Source organism: Sarcophilus harrisii, chromosome 5 (genome assembly GCF_902635505.1).
Source record: "Sarcophilus harrisii chromosome 5, mSarHar1.11, whole genome shotgun sequence".
NCBI lineage: Eukaryota > Metazoa > Chordata > Mammalia > Dasyuromorphia > Dasyuridae > Sarcophilus > Sarcophilus harrisii.
This window is the reverse complement of record NC_045430.1, coordinates 132,321,240-132,338,345: the sequence shown is the minus strand read 5'-3', so window position 1 is coordinate 132,338,345 and position 17,106 is coordinate 132,321,240. Positions and strand designations below refer to the sequence as shown.

General features: G+C 40.0%; 1 protein-coding gene across 1 annotated transcript in view; it reads left to right on the top strand.

The window, feature by feature from the left end:
• FRMD4A (FERM domain containing 4A) overlaps nucleotides 1-17,106 on the top strand; it is a 367,656-nt gene that overhangs the window by 336,184 nt on the left and 14,366 nt on the right. Inside the window, exons 17-21 of the mRNA XM_031940653.1 lie at nucleotides 3,777-4,005; nucleotides 6,087-6,143; nucleotides 10,722-10,959; nucleotides 11,819-11,983; nucleotides 15,540-16,402. Coding sequence (XP_031796513.1) covers nucleotides 3,777-4,005; nucleotides 6,087-6,143; nucleotides 10,722-10,959; nucleotides 11,819-11,983; nucleotides 15,540-16,402 — 1,552 coding nt within the window. The remainder of the gene's footprint in view (nucleotides 1-3,776; nucleotides 4,006-6,086; nucleotides 6,144-10,721; nucleotides 10,960-11,818; nucleotides 11,984-15,539; nucleotides 16,403-17,106) is intronic.

The window sequence follows — 17,106 nt, the reverse complement described above, 5'->3', positions numbered from 1 at the left end:
TTTGTAAGGTTGTGAATTCTCAATGACAGAACATTTTTAAGTAGGTGACTTGTCTGGCTATTTTTCAATATATTTTAGAGAGAACTCTAGGCCAGATAATTAGATTAGAGGACCTTTGAGGAGCCTCCCAACCTTAAGACTGTGACTTCTAAATACTGGGATTTCATGGAAGACTTTGGTTTGGGTTAACTAAGAAATATAGTTCATTGACATTTTTTTTTTGGTTGCTGAGGCAATTGGGGTTAAGTGACTTTCCCAGGATCACACAGACAGGAAGTGTTAAGTGTCTGAGGTCAGATTTGAACTCAGGTCCTCCTGACTTGAGGGCTGGTGCTCTGTCTACTGCACCATCTAGCTGATCCATGCTCATATAATTTTAAAGTTAAAAGGGACATTAAATATAGATTAAACCCTCATTTTAGTCTAACATATATAATTAATTAGCATCTGATTATTCATTGGCCATGTTGACTGAGCAACAGAGCTCTTAAAAAGGAAGTTGTTCCTTAATAAGCCCCCTTTCCTCTCCTCTCAGCATCTTGTCCCCATTCTGTTTCCTCATTTGTCAGCAAAGATGGCCTCTTCTTTTTCTCTAGAACAATAGTTTTATTGGTAATGAGTCTTCTGGCCTCTATTCACTATCCATGCTGCCTCTCCTATTTCTTTTACTTCTCATAAATTAAAAAGAGCTTTTTTGTTTGTTTGTTTAATGCTGACTGGCATTCCTCAAAGTCTTTACACTCCAGCACAGGAAGAATTTCCTCCCCCACCTCCCTCCCACTACCTTTCCAGTCTGACTCCTTCAGATTTCTAAGTCAAATGTAGTTTTCCTATTCCTTCCTACCCGCTGTCCACTCTCCGTTCAGGGAGTTCAGCCTTGGTTTGTTTTGTTTTTTGCTTTTTTTTTTTTTTTTTACTCTAATAGGGGGTGTTGAGCCTTGTGTTTTTCTTTAATAGGGAGTGTTTGTTCTGGGCTCTTTCTCCCACAAATCCCTGGGTCAGTGTCCTGAACCATGGCTATCATAACAGCCCCAAAGCAGCTGTAAGGTGGAGTCAAAATTCACAGAGCAGTCATTGTCTCTGGTGACTTGTTTGTTTCGAGACATCAGAGTGTGTCGGTTTTCATTTTCTTCTCCCCTGGACGGAGCAAATCTGGCAAGAGGCTACATCCCTTGGAGAAAGCTTTAACAACTGGCCATCTCCGAAGAAGTTTAATTTCCCTCTTTCTTTCCTCTCCTGCTCTCTCACTTCCAGTTTCCCTCCTACTCCAGTTCAGCACAGTTTAACGTAAATAAAGCCGTTGCCCTTGATGGAGGCCACAGGCGTCTGGCCAGGTGGATCGTACCAGGAAGCAAGCACATTGCATGCAGCTGTTGAACATTGTTCGTTGCAGCAAATGCTAAAATGTATTTTCTGCACTGCTGCTGTTCACGGCTACTTCACACTGTGGAGTCTTGGATAGAGCAGGGTTTCTTTCCTCGGAGTTGGTTGACTGAGTCTTGGAGTTTTCCTGGGGAAGGGGAAGAAAGATGGGTGAAGGGATTCTGTTTGCTCATGTGAGCACACACATATTTGTGAAATGCCTACATAGCAATTTAAGGATTGCACGTGGGATTTAGCCCCCATTATTTCCTCTAGAGGATTCCACATGTGCCTGCACAAAAGGAAACAATGATGGCATAGAACAGTGATTTCCAGAAGAGCTTACAGTGGGTAAAGTCACCAGACAGTCTCTGTGAAATTAAAGTCTAGCCCTAGTCTGTCCAGAAAAAGAAAAAAAAAGCATAAATGTGATTGGGAAGTGTTCTAAATCCCTAATCCACTTACTTTTCCTGACCAAAAGTGGGGATGGGAAGAATTTCATTGGGACCATGATAAAGTCTGCTGCCTACCTTCAAACAAAAGATTTATTTCAATGAGGAGGCAGATGGAACCTTTTTTTTTTTTGGTATGTCCAATGCAGAAATTGTTTTTGCTCAACTTTGAATATTTATTACGAGTTTTTTCTCATTGAAGAGGTGGAAGAGATAAAACATAATGCTAATTGAAAAAAAAAGATTAAATGCATTTTTAAAGAAAAATAAGTAGGGGATATGAAGCAGTATATAGAATAAGAACTCAGAGATCTACAAAAAGGAAAAAGAAATCAGAGTGGAAATTGTCTCTGCTCTCCCTCCAATAAAGTAGAAAGGAAGCCGTAGGGTATTGAGACTCTGAGGGCAATCAGAAGATCCAAGAGCTTGAACTGCTCCTATTCCTTTGCATAATGAAATGGCTTGGGAATGCTGGGAGAAACTGGAGTAAGGGAAATCACATACAAGGATTGAGTTTTTTTGTTTTGTTTTTGCCTTGGACAACTTTAATAAGGCAGGAAAGATGAAGATTTAATGATATTATACCAAGTGCACATAATGATATTATACTGAGCATGATAAATACAAAACCTATTAACCAAAAATATATTAGGAAGCATAGACTGAGGATAAGTTGAAAGAACTAGGAATATTTAGCCTGAAAATGAGGCCATTTAGAAGGAATATGAGAGCTGCTAAGTAGGTAGCCAGAAGCACTAGGTTGGAATCCCAAGGCTGCAACTTTGAAAGAAAAGCTGTGTCTTAGGATTTTGAATTTTATCCACCTACTTGCCCTATCTGCCTAGGCTTTCTAATTCTGGATATATAAACTGGGATCCAGAGGGACTAAATGACTTCCCTTGGCAGTGCCACGATCTCAGCTCAGTTTTCCCATTCTTGGTACTGCCCTCACGCTCTAGGGGACCCTCCAGCAAAGCAGTGTTGAGCTAGAATAAAGGCAAGAGTGAGAATATACATGTGGACACTGCAATCACTGGCTTTGATCTGGCTGTGAATACATAACCTTCTGAAAGTTGGATTTTTTCATCTTTGGACAGCAAAAGGCGGAGACGGATGGAGATAAATGAGATCAGGGGATAGGGCTTGTCTGAGGGTGGAACCAAGAAAGGAAGAGCTTGGGGAGAGAAACTCCTAAAGGATCCGTGAGAAAGGGACTCTAAATGAGGGACTGAAATTGTGTGTGACAAGCAGGGAGGGAGAGAACTCTGACATGACTGACAGGGGCGGCGTGTGTAACGTGAGTCGTGTCTGGGCAGCCCCTTTTAGTGAGCGGTTAATGAGAGTGACAGTGTACCTGAATCCCTTGTTGGCAAACTGACAGAAAACATTTGAATTGTGCATGCTAGTGGAGTTCTATGAATAGAAAGGAAATCGCAATGGAGTGGGCAGTCACCACCCAGGCTTTGTTGTTCTAGACCATAACGGAGATTGCAAAATTTAAGAGTATTTTCATCTTTTTGATTATATATTTTTAATTTGAGGCTGATCAGAGTTAAGTAATTTAGTCAGTCACACAGCTAGTGAGTATCTGAGATTGGATTTGAACTCAGATCTCCTTGGCTTAGTGCTTTCCCCTAAAACCAATGTCCAGGATACTCTGATACTGCAGATTTAGGAACAGTGGCCACCTTCTTAAGGATGCCATGTCAGTTATTAAAATTTTATTCCTGGCTGACTACTAATAGCACAGTGAAAAAAAATGATTCTGGAGTTAGACGTGGGTTGTTTACTACTTTGGGTGACTTTGGGCAAATCATTTAACTTTATGCCTTTTATACCCTCTTAATACCTTCTAGTTCTTGATCCATGATCTTATGATTGCCAGTGGGCGAGTCTGCAGGGTGCTTTAGTGCTGCAGAGCATTATTGCATGTGCATAAGCCCATGTTTTCCCTTCCCACAGGAAGCCGAGTTGGAACGCCTGGAACGGGAGTTTGCCATTCAATCGCAGATTACAGAAGCTGCCCGCCGCCTGGCCAGTGACCCCAATGTCAGCAAAAAGCTGAAGAAACAAAGGAAAACCTCTTACCTTAATGCACTGAAAAAGCTGCAAGAAATTGAAAATGCAATCAATGACAACCGCATCAAGTCTGGGAAGAAACCCACTCAGAGGGCTTCACTGATAATAGATGGTCAGTACACAGGCCCTCTTCATTGCCCGAGTTTCGGTCAGCCTGAACTGCAGAAAATAGGAACTCGAGCTCTGCTAGGGGTTCTTACCCACATGCCTGTGTGGCCTGAGGCATTTAAATTAACCACTCTGTGCTTTCATTTATCCCTTAATAAAATGGAGTTATTAATGCTTGCAACCAGATCAGAGTAGCAAAGTACTCTCAGATCCACAGATGAAAGAAAACTATATAAATCAAATTATTATTTCCACTAGCTAACCTGGGAGAAACTATAATGAAGAAGGCTTGCTGGTTTTCCCTATTCTATGATGTGAAGGCAGAGGCAGGCTGATGTAAGAAACCACATTCTGATGTGAGGGATGAGGACATCTTCCATGTCCTTTGGTCTCCTATTTTTGAACAGAGGCCCAGGCACTTTGGGGGTCAACAGGTGGATACCAGAGCAAACCATGACAAGCGCCTTCCCTCATTACCATGATCTTTACCTTTCTCACTGCCCTAGGGACAGGGCCAGCCCTGCCAACATTAGCTGTTGTCCCCACGAGTGTGGTACCACTTCAACTCTCCAATGGCATGATCTTCCTGCTGGGTGGCCAGAAAGTTGGGTCCCACCATGACAACAGTGCTGAACAGTGTAACCCAAGGTCCACGAATATTGAGGATGATTATGTTTGTTTAGTCAAACAAAGCACAAAGAGCTCCCTGAGTTTAGGAAAAAGTCCCTCCTACTATTATTGTTTTTACCAAGTCAGGGAATTCTTCCAGAGACACTCTCAAGTGTTCTTTCATAGTTTATACATTTTTAAAATACTCACCCTTTAGGAGATTAGAAACAAGCATCTTTCCCTAGTTTGCTCTGTTAACAATCTCCACCAGGCTTTTTTCCCGGATTGCCTTCTCCCCCCTCCCCCCAATCCCCCCAATTCTCTTTAAAGGAGCTGCGTGGAAACAAACACTAATTTGCTTATTTAATTCTTTTATTTGCATACCTCTTTATGCCCCATTGAAAACATTTATGGCTCATGGGCCCAGTTCTGAGATGAAACATCCATCAGGGCCAACAGACCAGAATGAGGAGAAATTCAGGGATGGAATGGAATGTCTCTGGTGATTTGCCGCAGCGGAAGCTCCCCCTTTATAGAGACTTCCAACTAATAGCTAATCTGACATAACTTCAGTGGAGAGGCTGCTTTAAAGGAATCCATCTGTACGATCCTTTGGATTCTTCCCTCCTGTGCAAAAATGGGAGCCTTGTTTTCTCGAGAATGTGCTATTTCAAGTTTGCTGCCTCATTGAAGTCATGCTTCTATCTCAAGGGCCCACTTGAGATGGAGAGGTAAATGGGGTTTTCCTTGAATCCCACATGTATGATTTTACTTTTCAAGAGATAAGGCACTTGACTGGGAATCAGGAGATCTGGGACCATTTTCTAACTTGGTCATTGTCTAGCAGGACAGCTTGGAGCAAGTCTTCTTCTCTCTACCTTAGTTTCTCCAGCTGTAAAAGTGAGATCATTTTTATTATCTGCCCCTTCAGCATGTTTACTGGGTTAACTGAACACTATAAAATAAGCTTCTAGAAAAAGGACGCTATATTTATCCTGCTTGCATCTGCTCTGATAAAGACTTGAAAAATTTATTAGGAAGCCATTTAATGGCCAATAACAAAAGTGAAACATGATGACGAAGCTTTTTGCCCAAATAGTAGATGTATAAAGAATATTGCCTCAGAATATTGTTCAGTCTGCACATATCCTTGCGCTGTGATAGAAAAGGGGCCTAAAAACTTTTATACCTGACATTAAATCATTCCATGTCCCAGTTTTTTCTTCTTTGAAGTAATGCTATCCTATTTTGCCACATCACAGCAACAGGATTAGGAAGATTTACTAGTAACTGGTTATGGAGATAATTTAAAAGACATGATGAGCAGCATTTTAATTATTTCTATATTGGTTGGGTGTTGAGAGAATGCAGAGTGAAATGATAGCGACACATTTTCTTGTAGGTGAAGAAATTTTTGATTTAGAACAAAAAAAAATGTGCTCTAACTACAGACTATTTTGTTTTATTTCTTGCCAGATGGAAATATTGCCAGTGAAGACAGCTCCCTCTCTGATGCTCTTGTTCTTGAGGATGGTAGGTAGTTAATTTCCAACTTGAAAATTTGGAACTTATACCAGGTTTAGCATTGTCTTTAGATCATTTTAGGTTCTGTTCTTTGGGGGGCACAAGGATTTTTTCAATTCTGTGATTTCATTATTCCAGTTTATAAAAGCAAATAGTAATAACTATTATTATTAGAATTAACCACTTACATTTGTGAAAGGAAGCAGAGTTAATTGGAGAGCCAGCCATTGAAAGCTAAAAGATTTGGGGTTCAAGTCCTATCGTACATATACCAAAACTCTCTTAAGACCAGAAATTATGGTTGAATTGTCAAGTTAGTGTATAGGAAGGGAGTTTCCACATCAGAAGTTCCCCACATCAGTGAAATCTGTGTTTAATCCAAAACAGTGTTTAAATCAAAACTAGTATTTATACCAAAACCTGATACTTGATTTTTTTCAAAAACCATTTTTCTCCCAATAATTTTGTGAGGTTCAGCAACTGTAGAAGAGAAGCAATCAGGTTATGTAGGGGTAAATGTAAAGTACTGTTCTGAAGTTCAAAAAACCAGCTTCAAAGGTACAAGATGGCAGTAGCATGGCTAGAGAGTCATTTAGTTAAAGAAGATCTGAATGGACTTAATGGACTTTCAGTGTCAATAGACTGAAAGTCAGTAATGTTATATAATGGCCAAAAATGGAATGTGATCACAGCTTGCATTCGTTAAGAGGGTCAAGGCTTCTAGAAATGAGCAGTTTAGGCTTCATCTAGAATATTATGTTCGGTTCTGGCCACCACAGTTTAGAAAGGAGACTGCTAAGTCGGACAGCTTTTGGAGGACAACCAGAATGGTAAAAGGCTTTGAATGTGGACATGAAGCTAGTTAAAGGAACTTTGGAAGAGAAGATAGGGGCAGGAATTGCAATGTTCAAGTATGTGAAGGGTTGTCAGATGAAAAAGGTTACTATAGAGTTTCTTGGCTTGAAAGTGCAAAACCAGGATCACGATGTGGAATTGCAAGGAGACAAACTGGGCTTGTCGAGGAAGTTTTCCTAACAAGTAGAGCTGTCCCCAAAACAGGCCAGGCTGCCTCAGGACTTAGTTGATTCCCAGTCATTGGAGCTTTTTTAGCAAAAGCTAGCTGATCATTTGTGATATTGGTCAGAATGGGAATTCCTTTCTGCCACACGTTGGTTTAAATAGTATTGTTAACTCTAAAAAAAAATTAATTCGGTAAGGATGAAAATGAAGACCAGTTAAAATAAATGTCCATTGGTTTCATAGTCCCTCCATTGAGCCAATCAAAGGAGGGTAGATGAGGTAGAAAAATCAACTCTCTTGGTCAGCATGTGTCTAGCTGGAATGAACTTGGACAAAGTCTCTCTAAGCCCTAGGTTTGGCCTTCAGAATTACTTTGAAATTGGATTCTGGAAAAGTAATATTTAATAGAGTTTACTTTTTAAAAACTACTAAAGGACAGCTTTTAAAGTAACCTGTTTAGATATGTGTGTATATGTGTGTGTGTATTTTTTTTTAAAGCAAGCTACACATCATATTCATGGTTTCATATATGGCCCTCTTTTTCTGTTTTACCTTGTGTATTGCAATTTTTGTTCATTTTGATGATCTTTAAATTTGGAATAATTTTAAAAAATGAAAAACTAAAGTATACTGAGAATTTTAAAGTAAAAACTCTTTTTAAAAAAATGCAAATGAATTATATTAACATAGAAGAAAAAAGAATTACCAAAATGGAGCCCTTCCTAATAAGGTTCTTATGGATCTTAATTCAAATTTTGTAGGTAGAGACATTAATTACATGAAAACATAATGAGTAGCAGTTGCTTTTTTTCTTTTTTTGAGAAAACCTGAGGCTGGTAGTGTAAGTGGCTGTTGAGATGGGAAAACCTAAAATGTTACATAAGAAGTAGTAGTAGTAATGATAATTACAGTAATAATAATTACTACTGATGTGGGCAATGCTTGGCAGGTTATTTTACTAGTCATCTTGGTCTTGCTATTAGAAAACCAAATTATAATCCTTTTATTACTTTATTTTACTACATTCGAGGTGAGGAGTATTGGGGAGAGCCGGCAGATTTGTGGACAGAGCATTGCCTTGAATGTCTGAAATCCTAGTTATACCAGTTGGATGAATAATTCCTTTGGCCTCCATAAGTGTCAGTTTCTTTAGTTGTGCAAAAAATAAGGTTTTAGAATTCTTTTACAGCACTGATATCAAGGAAGAGGATTAATACCTCTATTATATATTAAATCTAGAATTATAGGATCACAGACCTTGTGCGTGAAAGGACTGTATATTCTATTCTTTCATTTTATATATGAGGAAACTAAGCATATTAAATTTAGGGACTTACCCAATGTTTATACTAGAAGTTAGGGAAAGGGGAAGGATTTGAATCTAGGGCCTTGAAATGCAGAGTCTGCTCTTCCCACCATTTCATGCATGCTGCCTTCCAAGTTTTTCTCACTATACCTGTCATTTACTTTATTAGTGACAGTGTCTCAAAGTCAATGGTTTGACTCATATTTTAGCCTAATATCTGTAACAGCAATCTGTGTAGCATACTCTCTGTTTGTCTCTCTCTCTCTGCCACTTCCCTCCACTGTAGTACTTTTTAAAAGAATAAGAGTACCTTCTCCATCTCATTCTTGTTTTAGAGTCTTCCAGCCAGTATCCAAAAGAGTTTCCTCCAGTTAAGTATGTACATTTCTCCAGGATAAAATGGACCTCCAGTCCACAGAGCAAAGAAAACATTCCAAAATGTTATTTTTCATGACCTTCATGAAACATGGATCTTCTGTATCATTAGTTCTTATAGAAACTTAGCCCACTGTTAGAAATTTTTAAATCTCCCCTCAAGTCTCTTACCCTACTTCAGCCATCATAGCCACCCTTACCTTTAACCAAAAGCTAAGGGCCTGGAGTATCATCTCATAGAGAAGACTGAGATCATCAAACCCTACCTCAATCATCCCAGAAGAGAACTATTTTTATACCTATCTTCTCATCCTTTAATATAGTTTTTGAAGAAATCACATCCTATTTTCTCTCAGAAACTGATTCTTCTGTCTGCACTGTATATTTAAGTCCTTATTTTCTAAGGAACTTGTTTCATATTTCTTCCTTCATCCAATATGTTCAGTTTCCCTACTCCATTGGTTTTTGTTATGCCTTCCAGCATGTGTCTTTCCTCATCTTGAAAAAAATCATCCAGTCCTTTCAGCTATCTTTTCCTTTATCATGTTCATTTCTTCCTTCATACCTTTTCCTTTGCTATTCTCCTTGTCAATCCAAATTCTATATTTCTTTCAAAGTTCAGTTTAAGATTCAACTCTTCTCAGTAAATTGGGGCCTAGTGCCAAAAGCATGGTTTGGGGGATTTCCATAGTTTTCTAAATGGAAAACAGAAATCGTATCTTCAAAATGTGATATGCAGTGGGAATTACTAACTAAATTAAGATGTGGGGAATCTTACCAACTGTAGTTCTAAGCATCTTTATATTCATAAATTTTGTTAAATGAAGTAACTGGGCAGTCAGTTGAATTTCACAAATCAAATCAAGGAATGGCAGGATGAAGTGGGAGGGAAACTTGATATTTGTCAGGCAGTGAAATTTGAAAATTGGCCTGAAAAACTACATAAATAATTCAAGATTGTCTTATTCTCTTATTTAAGATTTTTCCTCGTTTTTGTTTTTTGATAAAATTTTCTCTTTTAAATTTGAGTATATTTTCTAAATAAACTTTTCACATTAAAAAAAATTTCCAACTCTTCTTCCATCCTATGCTATAAATAGCATAGTTTTGGATAAACATACATTTTCTTGGACTGAATCCTCTTAATCTGAAATTTCAACAGCATAGATGTCGTTTACAAATCTAACATTTAGAGTATGCAAGATTTATTTCAGATTTGTGTCCTGAATACTTGTGAAATGAAGGTAAAATGGGGATAAAGAGTAAATTCATTGTGGGTAGAGTTCTTGCTGCTCTGTGACTCCTAGTCTTAGGTAGGGGAGCAGAACGCTGTGTGATCTGTCCATGGCGATACAATCGGCATTTGTCAGGGGTAATACTTGAACCCAAGTTCTTTGTGGCTGCAAGGCTAGTGCTCCATCCACTATGACACACTGCCTCTCAAAATGAACTCATTTATTACAATGCAAGGATGATGACTCAAGTGAATAATCTGAGTAGATTAGAAATAGATCTTGTAATTCCTAGATGTCTCCGCAGTGCATAGCTTATTATTGAGAATACAGTAGGAACTGAATAATTGTTTGTGAATATTCATTCGTCTGCAATGTGACAATGTCTATGTCTTGTCTCAGGCATAAAATAATTAGTTTATGGTGTTAATATTAGCTGGATCTGATTTGGAGATTCTCATCAAAAACAATCCTCCTCTTCCCATTTCAGTAGCTGCACCAAGAGTAGTGAGTTGGGTTATGGGGCAGGAAATGGGAAGGATAAAATTTGAGACCCTAGCACTAGCTTGATGATCTGTGAGGAAATACAGTGTGTACTGATGTTTTAATGGGATGATCCTTGCTCCTTCTCTGTCTCTCTCTCACTTTTTGTAGAAGATTCTCAGGTTACCAGCACAATTTCCCCTTTACAGTCCCCTCACAAAGGGCTCCCCCCTCGACCGCCATCGCACAACCGACCCCCTCCTCCCCAGTCCCTGGAAGGACTCAGGCAGATGCACTATCACCGGAATGACTACGACAAGTCACCCATAAAGCCCAAAATGTGGAGCGAGTCTTCCCTGGATGAACCTTATGAAAAGGTGAAGAAGCGCTCCTCCCACAGTCATTCTAGGTAAGCCATGAGGATGAAAATCTAATTAGTAAATTGACATACATATTTATTAGTTTATTCCTTTTTTATTAATTGGCAAGAGACAGTGGTAAAGTCAACTCAAAAGTCATGTGTGTGGGTCTGTTATCCTAGAGATAGGAGTAGAGAGTCCATAAATAATAAACTAAAAGCTAAAAGTACTTTCTTCTTCCTCAGTTGGAAACGTGCACCTTTCTACACCCTAAGCTAATAGCACCCTCTGCTGCAGAAGCATTGTTTTGCAACATAACCAAAGGCCTGAGTCAATAAGTTGACCTGAAGTCAGGTATCCCACACAAAGGTATATTGATCGGAGCTGTTGTTTCATAATTTGTTTGTCCAAAGATGACTTTAGCAGTGTTGGATTTCATGGGAATGAAGCAGGAAATCTTAAGTAGCAATTTTCTAAAATGACATGACCACAGTTCACCCACATGAATCCCATATTTATTCAGTTCAGTAAACCACCATGCAACAGAACAGTCATGCCCAACAGCTGTGATAGCTGCAAATTACCAGTTTACCATTCAAATGATGTTTTATAGCATTTTTTTTTTAAGGAAAAAAAAACTTTTTCATCATTTTCCTCATTACTTTTAATCACACTCTGTGTGACTCCAGAAGTTTCTTGTCAGGTGGACATCTGTGTTTTGGAAAGTAGAAACTGAAGTAAGAGGCTAAGATTGGACAGAAATTAAGACTTTGGAAAGTCAGGTTTCCTCCCAGATCCTCACATATATCTCATCCTGATCACTCCAAGGGCATCACATTAGCAGCCAGACTCTTTGGCAAAGTATACTCAGAGCTGATGATGACAGGTGTGACCTCCTTTGCTTTGCAGTAGCCACAAGCGGTTCCCCAGCACAGGTAGCTGTGCAGAAGCTGGAGGAAGCAACTCTCTGCAAAACAGTCCCATCCGAGGTCTCCCTCACTGGAACTCCCAGTCCAGCATGCCTTCTACACCAGATCTACGAGTTCGAAGTCCTCATTATGTCCATTCCACTAGGTAACTCTGCTCATATTCAATTTTTTTTTTTACGGGTTTCTTTATGGTTAAGTAAAAAAAAATTATTTATTTTTACAAGTCTTTATTATCTATCTCTCTTTCCCACTACCCTGTCTCCCTCATCAACAATAAATTTTTAAAAGGCATCTTATTATAGTCTTTAAAAAGAAATTCCCAATGTTAGCCATGTTTAAAAATGCATCCCGTGCTACATTTTAAATTTATCACCCTGTGACAGGTGAGTAGTATGTTATCTATCTTCAGTTTTATGGACTTGTGGTTTCTTGTTGTGTTGATCAGAATTCTAAAGTCTTTCAAAGTTATTTTTTCACTCTGCATCAGTTCATTATCTTTCTGTTTTATCATTTCTTATGGTAAAATAGTATTTCTATACTATTCATATGCCATAATTTGTTTAGCCACTTCTCAGCGCCAAGTTGCCACTTGGCAAATCTTAGTTTTTAGACTGAAGAAGAAGCTGGGTTATGAATAGAGATACTATAAATATTTTTTGTAATGTATATTTGACTCCTTTTCTTCCTGATGTCTTTGGCACATTGACCTGGTAATCATGCTTTTGCTGGACAATAATAACTTTTTGGAGCATAGTTCTAAATTGCTTTCTAGAATGGCAGTAACAATTCACAATCCCACTACAACAGAATTTTCTACTGCAACATTATCTTGGTTTACCTCATCTCCCTAATATTTGCCATTTTCATTTCCCATTTTTGCCAACACAATAGATTTGAGGTGAAACTAGGAGGTACTTTAATTTGCATTTCTATTATTAGAAATTGGAGCATTTTTACCATGACAGCTTCAATTTCTTCTTTTGAAAATTGCTAGTTCATATCCTTTAGCCGTTGTTATCTTTTAGGGAACATCTTTTACTATACATTTGAATCAGTTCCTTACATTTTTGATAGTTTTGATATGAAACCTTTATTAGAGAAATTCATATCACTTTGCAGAGTTATTGACAGTATTATAGGGGGAGTTACTGTTCCCAAATTATTCTGGCTAACTGATTAAGCCTTGACTTCAGTAATTGTCAGAGATCATTCTTATATCTGCTTCAGAATGCAAATGAGACTCCAAATGTGAGCATTTTTTAATCACAGTTCTCAGATGACACACTACCAAGCTCTAAGAGGTATATAAGACTGCCCTGCTCTCTAGAAAGTGTCAGTCTAGAAAGAGCTTCCTTTCTAAGAATGGAAACATGGGATAGTACTGGTAAATAGAGTTACTAGTTCTTTAATTAGGATGACATTTTGCTGATGGGAAAGACTGTAATGGATCTCAGCTGTCATTCTCAGTTCTGTGAATGCCAGAAGTTGTACAGACACATCTCCCTTTTGTGCTTTGAGATACTCATTCATCAAACACTTAAGTCAATGCTCAGAGATTTCTTGGTAAGATGGGAAACACCTGACAAGGACTAAAAGTTCTCAGCCCTGTGCACTGACCTGTTCTCTACTGCATCTTATATGCCTTGAAGACAGTGTTCCTTTCCAAGTTGGAGCTAATTGTTATCTAAAAGGTAGGTAGGTATCTTAAGAGATTGGGAAATGAAGCAATTTCTTCATATGTTATCTTCCTTTTCATCTAAATCTCTTTAAAAAAAAAAAAAAAAAAAGATTCCCTTAAGTTAATATATGTGTGCTATTTTAAAATGGACAGCATTGATACTTGTCTATAACCCAGCTTCTTAACTGTGGTCTGTGACCCCCAGATGGAGTCTTGTAACTAAATGTGGGAGATCAGGAAATTATGATTTATTATCATTAAGTCTACTCATTTTATATGCTTTATATGCCTGGGGTCATGTAAAAATATTCAGGCAAAAAGGAGTTACGGGTAAGAAAAGTTTAAGAAGCCCTGTCTATAGCTACTTTGTTCACCTTGATTGACTCCATAGAGAAAGGCAAAGTTAATTAACAACAACAGCAAAAGCTAACATTTATATAGCACTTATGTGCTATATAGCTATATAGCTCAGGATCTGAGCTAAGCACTTTACAATTATTATGCCACTTGATCCTCACAACAGCCTTGTGAGATAGGTGCTATTATTATTCCCATTTTACAGCAAACACAGGGGTACTATCATTAGCCCAGGGTCACACAGCTGGGAAATGTCTGAAGCCAGACTTTACCTCGGATCTTTCTGATACCAGGTCTGGGACTCTGCCATTGCACCACAAGCGATTATGTTCAACTTCTTACCTGGGAAGCTTGTTTTAACTCAACAGGCCAAGCACAGGCAAGGAAATCAGGGCCTCTGCTGTTCTGTTTTCAGTTCTCCTACTGGCCCAGCGATGGGTTTCAAGTAGGTCAATCAAACTGTGAAGAATATGACTGTAAAATACTTGGTTTTCTTTTTTGGAAAACTAGGCAATGACACTAAAGAATAAATTACTATCCAAGCAACTGAAAGCACAAAATGCTCAATAGAGCATAATGGGACCCCGACAATAATTTGGGGGAAGCCTAATCAAAATTTAGAAATATTTTACCATTCAATAACAAATGGAATCTAAGATAAACTTAAGAGTAGGTTAACAAAACATTGTCTAATAGATTCTTGGGGGAACTATTTTAAAGAATATGAGTTATTTTATGAGCAGTTTTTTAAGGGAAAAAAAGTGCTTCTACTTTAGAGATATCTCTTATTGAACTATTCTCCTCTATAGTCCTATTAATTTAATAGAATCATAGAATATTGTGACTGGAGATTATCTCAGCTGGAGGAGAAGTTAACAAATGGGAGGGTAGAGATTTGAATCCTGGACTTCCTACTCCAAATCGATGCCACACTGGAAGTTTACTTTATCTAAATTGGCAGAAGTACACGTTGAATTCTCACTAACTTACATACATATCAGTGAGTAGTCAAAAAGTTTAGACACAGAAGGAAAGGAATTAGGCACTTTAGTGTTCATTTAGTCAATAGTTAAAAGTCTAGTTTCGAAGGAACTGATTATAAACTCCCCAAAGGCAAAGACTCCGTCTTACATTTTTAAAATTACCTCCCTACCCAGAACTTAATATATTTTAGTTACTTGGTTCAGTGCAGGGGGATCCGAGGGAGTGATGATGCACTAAGTATTGTTGGCAGCAGATTAATTCTTTCAAATTATTTAGAGAATGGTATTTACTGGTTGGGGGGGGACAGTTAGTACCCCTTTCAAAAACCCACAAAAATACTGGTGAGGATTTTTTCTTTTAGCATGAATTATAACCAATTAGCTGGTATGTTCTGGGCATCATCTCATTTCTATGCCCTTCACACGATCAAAGCCCTGTGGTGAACCTTGAGGAACGAACTGATTCATTCCTTGTGGTTTCCAAAGGAATATAACATCGTTAACTGCTCTCACCGCTTTGCATTGTAAGATCTCTTTCTGCCGTCTGGCCTACAAGCTGAGGTTGTTCCTCAGTGGAACAAGCCCGGGGAAGGCAGGGTTCTGTCGGTCCGGTAGCCCCGCTCCGGCGCCCGCTTTGCCGCTGCTCCCGGACAGACACCCACGTTTGCGCTGCTTTCCCGCAGGTCGGTAGACATCAGCCCCACCAGACTGCACAGCTTAGCACTGCACTTTAGGCACCGGAGTTCCAGCTTGGAATCACAGGGCAAGCTCCTGGGCTCGGAGAACGATACCGGGAGCCCTGACTTCTACACCCCAAGGACTCGTAGCAGCAACGGCTCCGATCCCATGGACGACTGCTCCTCTTGTACCAGTCACTCAAGCTCTGAACACTACTACCCGGCCCAGATGAACCCCAACTACTCCACGCTCGCCGAGGACTCGCCGTCCAAGGCCAGGGAGCGGCAGCGGCAGCGGCACAAGTCGGCCGGGAACCTGGTCTCCTCCAACTCGGGGAGCATGCCCAACCTGGCGGCCCGGAACGGCACCGGCCACCATGGGGTCTACCTCCACAGCCAGAGCCAGCCTTCCTCGCAGTACCGCATCAAGGAGTACCCGCTCTACATCGAGGGCAGCTCCAGCCCCGTGGTGGTGCGCAGCCTGGAGAACGACCAGGAGGGACACTACAGCGTCAAAGCACAATTTAAAACCTCCAACTCCTACACCGCCGGGGGCATGTTCAAAGAGAGCTGGCACGCGGATGAGGCAGACGCCGTGCGGCTGACGCCCTCGCGCTCCCAGATCATTCGGACTCCGTCCCTGGGCCGCGAGGGCCCCCACGACAAGGGCTCGGGCCGGACGGCGGTGTCGGACGAGCTCCGGCTGTGGTACCAGCGCTCCACGGCCTCCCACAAGGAGCACAGCCGCCTCTCGCACACCAGCTCCACCTCCTCGGACAGCGGCTCCCAGTATAGTACTTCATCTCAGAGTACCTTCGTGGCTCACAGCAGGGTCACGAGAATGCCTCAGATTGTCAAAAGCCCGTCAGGTGAGAGAGCCCTTCTGGGTGCGAGGGTGCTTCTGGGACAAGGTGTGATGGCTTGAAAAACCAAAGCAGGGACTGGACTCTGTAAGCACAGTGGGGGAAATGGAAATTAACTCCGAGGTCACTGTTAACTAAGTTTTCCATTCCAAGCTATTTGTAACTCACTGCTAATGAACCTTGTTTTATGTGGCAGTTCTCTGGGATAGTCTGGCAAAGCCTAAGAACTCCTTTTCGGAAGAAAAGTAAATTTTATGCACAAAAAACAAACATGAAAAATCCATGAAATGGATCCTCTGGATCAAATCAGACAATAAATATTTGTTAAGTGCTAAGCACAGTGTCTGGCAAATAGCTGGTGCTTAATAAATACCTGTTTGGGGGCGGCTGGGGGGTGCCGGAGATAGAGCGTCAGCCTTCTGAAGTCAGGAGAACCTGAGCTCAGATTGGGCCTAGTTGTGTGATTGCTGGGCAAGTCACTTAACCCCAATTACCTCAGTGAAAAAAAAAACCAAACACCTAATCTCTTCCCTGCACAGGAATAGTTACCAAATTGTCAAAAACAAAGTAAAACAAACGTTCTGGATCCAAGGTTAAGAACCCTTCCCTAAACTGCCCATTTTTCCTCAATCCAGCTCTTGGCTTCTGAGCTTACCTAGAACCCAACTAAAGAACAGCATAAAAATGTACTGGCAGATAGTGATGCTGGG